General features: G+C 43.0%; 1 protein-coding gene across 1 annotated transcript; it reads right to left on the reverse strand.

The window, feature by feature from the left end:
* Positions 1 to 902: 902 nt before the first annotated feature.
* Positions 903 to 2,715, reverse strand: ZBTB18 (zinc finger and BTB domain containing 18; the record flags this gene model as incomplete). Its single annotated transcript, XM_079728479.1, has 2 exons — positions 903 to 2,485; positions 2,691 to 2,715. 2 exons carry the CDS (start codon positions 2,713 to 2,715, stop codon positions 903 to 905), a joined length of 1,608 nt encoding a protein of 535 aa, XP_079584605.1.
* Positions 2,716 to 3,590: the final 875 nt, after the last annotated feature.

Genomic DNA, 3,590 nt, shown 5'->3' on the forward strand with positions numbered 1-3,590 from the left:
TTTTTTTTCCAAATGGTGCTATTTTTCTAAGGAAATTAAATAATTTTAAACTCACTCGTTAAAGTTATACAATGCAAACAAAGACAAAAAATATATTGAAACTCATGCATTTCTGTAGCGTTAATATTTACTTTTCAAGACTCAACTAAGAGCATCAACACAACCTGTCAAGTCCTTTGACACCCCCCCCAGCCCATGTAATCAATTACAGTATACAATAACAGTAATTCACATTTTTCAACACACAGTTCAACACTGCTGAAGCTGCAATATCCTTTTTCATCCCAAGCAAACCTTCACAAAGACAGCGTCCCAGTGATCCCAGTGTACTTTCAGAATTTCTCTCATTGGGAACCGTCAGAAAACCAGAAGTTGCCACAGAAAGTTTTAAGTCAACTGCTTGTTTAAAAATAGATAATCCAGCATTTCAGAAATTTTCCATTTGGGTCTAAAAGCATTCAGGTTTCCAACAGCCAGAAAAGATTCATGCAATTTGAGACCTATAAAGAGGCTAATAAAACTGGAGGGAATTTCTACTTTAAAAAAAAGAAAAGGTGGGAAAAAAAGAGAGAGCTCAAAAGACACCGCAGTGCTGACAAAATAGGCCCTAGGAAAGCATTTTGTGATAGGACGATTTGTTTCAAAGGTTCTTATTGGCTTACTTCCCCTACCCCCCTTGAAAGAAAGAAAAACACCTCTCTATTCTCCGACTTGCTCTAAAGTTTCTGTTACCAGAATGCTAAATTAGTGAGATTCTCATGCTATTCTAAAGTGCAAAAACAAGTTAATACCCCAACCTTTCAGTTCCAGGAAACAAGACTGCTTTTAGACCGTACCACAACTATATAGAGATCTATTTATATATAGGTATATATATATATTATTTATATATATATATAAAATTATTTCCAGAGTTCTTGAGAGCTATCTTCTAAGGTCCAGTCTCTGACAGCGGGCAGGCTCAGCGCCTCGCTTTTGACGGACAAGGAGTTCACCAACTCACAGTGGAACTTGCGGATGTGCCGGTACAGGTCCCCGGACTGCGTGAACCTGCGCTCGCACCACTTGCAGGCGTGTGGCTTTTCGCGCGTGTGCACCACGGCGTGGCGGCTCAGGTTGTGCGAGTACTGGAAGCTCTTGCCGCACTGGGTGCATGTGTAGGGCTTCTCGCCCGAGTGAGTCCTTTCGTGGCGCTTCAGGGTGTACATGCAGGAGAACGTCTTCCCGCACAGAGAGCAGGTGGGCACATTGACGTCGGCGGCCGGCTTGCTGCGCAGGCCGTCCTGCTCGCGGAAGTGCGTGCTCAGGTGGATCTGCAGGATGTGCGGGCTGGGGAAGACCTTGTTGCACAGGGGGCACATGAAGATCTGGCCCGCCGGGCTCAGGATGTTGGAGACGTAGGGCAGCAGACCGCTCTCCATGCCGCCCTCCACCTGGACCCGCTCGCTCTCGGGGGTCATCATCTCGTCGTCGCTGCCTTTGTCCTCCCGCTCCAGCTCCCTCAGGACCGAGTCCTCCCTCAGCGGAGCCAGATGGGCAGGCTCATACTGTACCCTGTTATTAGTGCTCACACTCTCTTTCACAGTGCTATGTTCCATGTCATAGTCATTAGTGCCAACATCACTCTCATCACAGGAAGCCTCTTTCTCCACCTTCACCTGCACCAGGTTGCTTCTCAGCACGTCCTGTGAAGAGAAATAAGAGCTGTTCAGATTTTCAACTCCTGAAAGGCTGGACTTGACAGACAGGTCCAGCACACAGTCAACATCTGCTGAATCCCTCACGGAGGTGACAGACCTCTGGGACAAAGACTCTGCTGAGCTGCAGGGGCTGGCTACTGTTTTTCCAGCTGCTGTGGCGTGTGGCTCTGCCTCTCCGCCAGCCTGGGGGATGCCTGCTGAGTCCGAGGGCAATCGCATCCACATGTTCCCAGGCTCGGCCGCCAAGTCCCTTTTGCTAGGCAAGATGTTCAATTTTTCATCTTCCCCTTCATCTTCATCACTGGGTAAATCGCCTGCCATGTGGCTGCTGCCATCAGAGAGACTCTCGACTTTGTCCGAACAACTTGAAGCATCTTCTTCCTTTTTGGTGCTGTCTGCCTCTGTGGTGGCTTTCTCTTTCAGCTTCTTTTTGCAGACTTTGACAATGTCATACATGTGGAGATAACTGGCAGCTGCTAGCACGTCTTCAATGGGCAAGTCTTTGAACTGGAGTTTCCCTTCATACATGAATTCAAGCAGGAGAGCGAAGGCTGGGGCTGTAACAATGTCGCTGTTCAGATGAACAATGTCTCTTTTGTCCAGCTGGTCCTTGTAAAAGAGGTGGAAATACATGCTGCATGAAGCCAGTACAGCTCGGTGCGCTCGGAACTGGGCATCTCCCACCAGAACAGTGCAGTCACAAAGAAAACCCTGATGTCTCTGCTCGCTCAGACACTGCAGCAAATGTCTACTATGGTCTGGAAACTCCATACTGTCTTCATAACCTGGGAAGAGAGAAATTTCTCATGAGAGCCTGCTTAGGAACAACTTTTCAAGGCTCTAGTCCCCATTAAAAAAAAAAAAAAATCAGCTTGGGCCACGGAGGTACATGTCCCTGAATTTTAATCAGGCTAATGACCCAAGCACTACCAAATCACACACACAGAACCAAATGCAAGAAGAAAAATGTACACTTTTGAAACTTCTTACCCCAGCCAAACAGTCTCTGATGCATCTCCACCTTCCTTGAACTTTTAGTCAAGTTTTAAAAGCGTTAATTTCAGTAGTCTCTTACTGAGAATAAGAATTTAGGTCTCTTTCAGAAGAAATTTAATTAACTCTAATCATCAAATTATGCCCTACAAAACCTACAAAATAGCTTTAATTTCAAAGGGAACAACTCAAATAATGAACAAAGAAAAGTCCCAAACACATTCTGGAAGATTCAGAAAACTTGTTCAACCATCCTTTTTTATTTTATTACTTTTGATACTTGACTGCACTTAGCAAGCACAATTTAAACACACATTTGGCTGAATCAAGAAAAAAAAAATGAAACCGCATAATTAGTCCAGAAATTAGCAAACAACTTACTTTTAAAGTCAGAGTGTTAAAACAACAAAAGCCCTGTGTATAAAAACAGATGTTAATGCCTTAAGATTTGCAGGTAGAGCACACATGTATGAGATCAGAAGGAACTACACCAACAGATGGAAAAGATCATCTCTACTATGAACAAATCCAAATTTTTTTTAATGAACTGAGAAAAAGAAATGGTTATATTTCTTTGTAAAATCTGTACATCTAGAATATTAAGAACCAGAAGGGCTTTATTTAACTCTGAAAATTCTCATCTAAACTTTGATCTGTTGCAAAGCAAAATGAGTTCCATATTAAAATTAATGCAAACTTTTAAATAAAGGCATATTACGTTCAAATGAAACTCAAAAGCTTTACAGGTTCAACATACCAAAAAAGAAAAAAAAAAAAAGTCTTGCTAGTAAAAGAGAAACTATTCTTTTGACTCCGCCATACCTCAGTCAACAGAAAATACTTTGTTTCAACATAATTTGATATATTTTGTTTTCCCACTAGCTTTTATTCTTTCAA

Source organism: Hyperoodon ampullatus (assembly GCF_949752795.1).
Source record: "Hyperoodon ampullatus genome assembly, chromosome: 2".
Taxonomy (NCBI): domain Eukaryota; kingdom Metazoa; phylum Chordata; class Mammalia; order Artiodactyla; family Ziphiidae; genus Hyperoodon; species Hyperoodon ampullatus.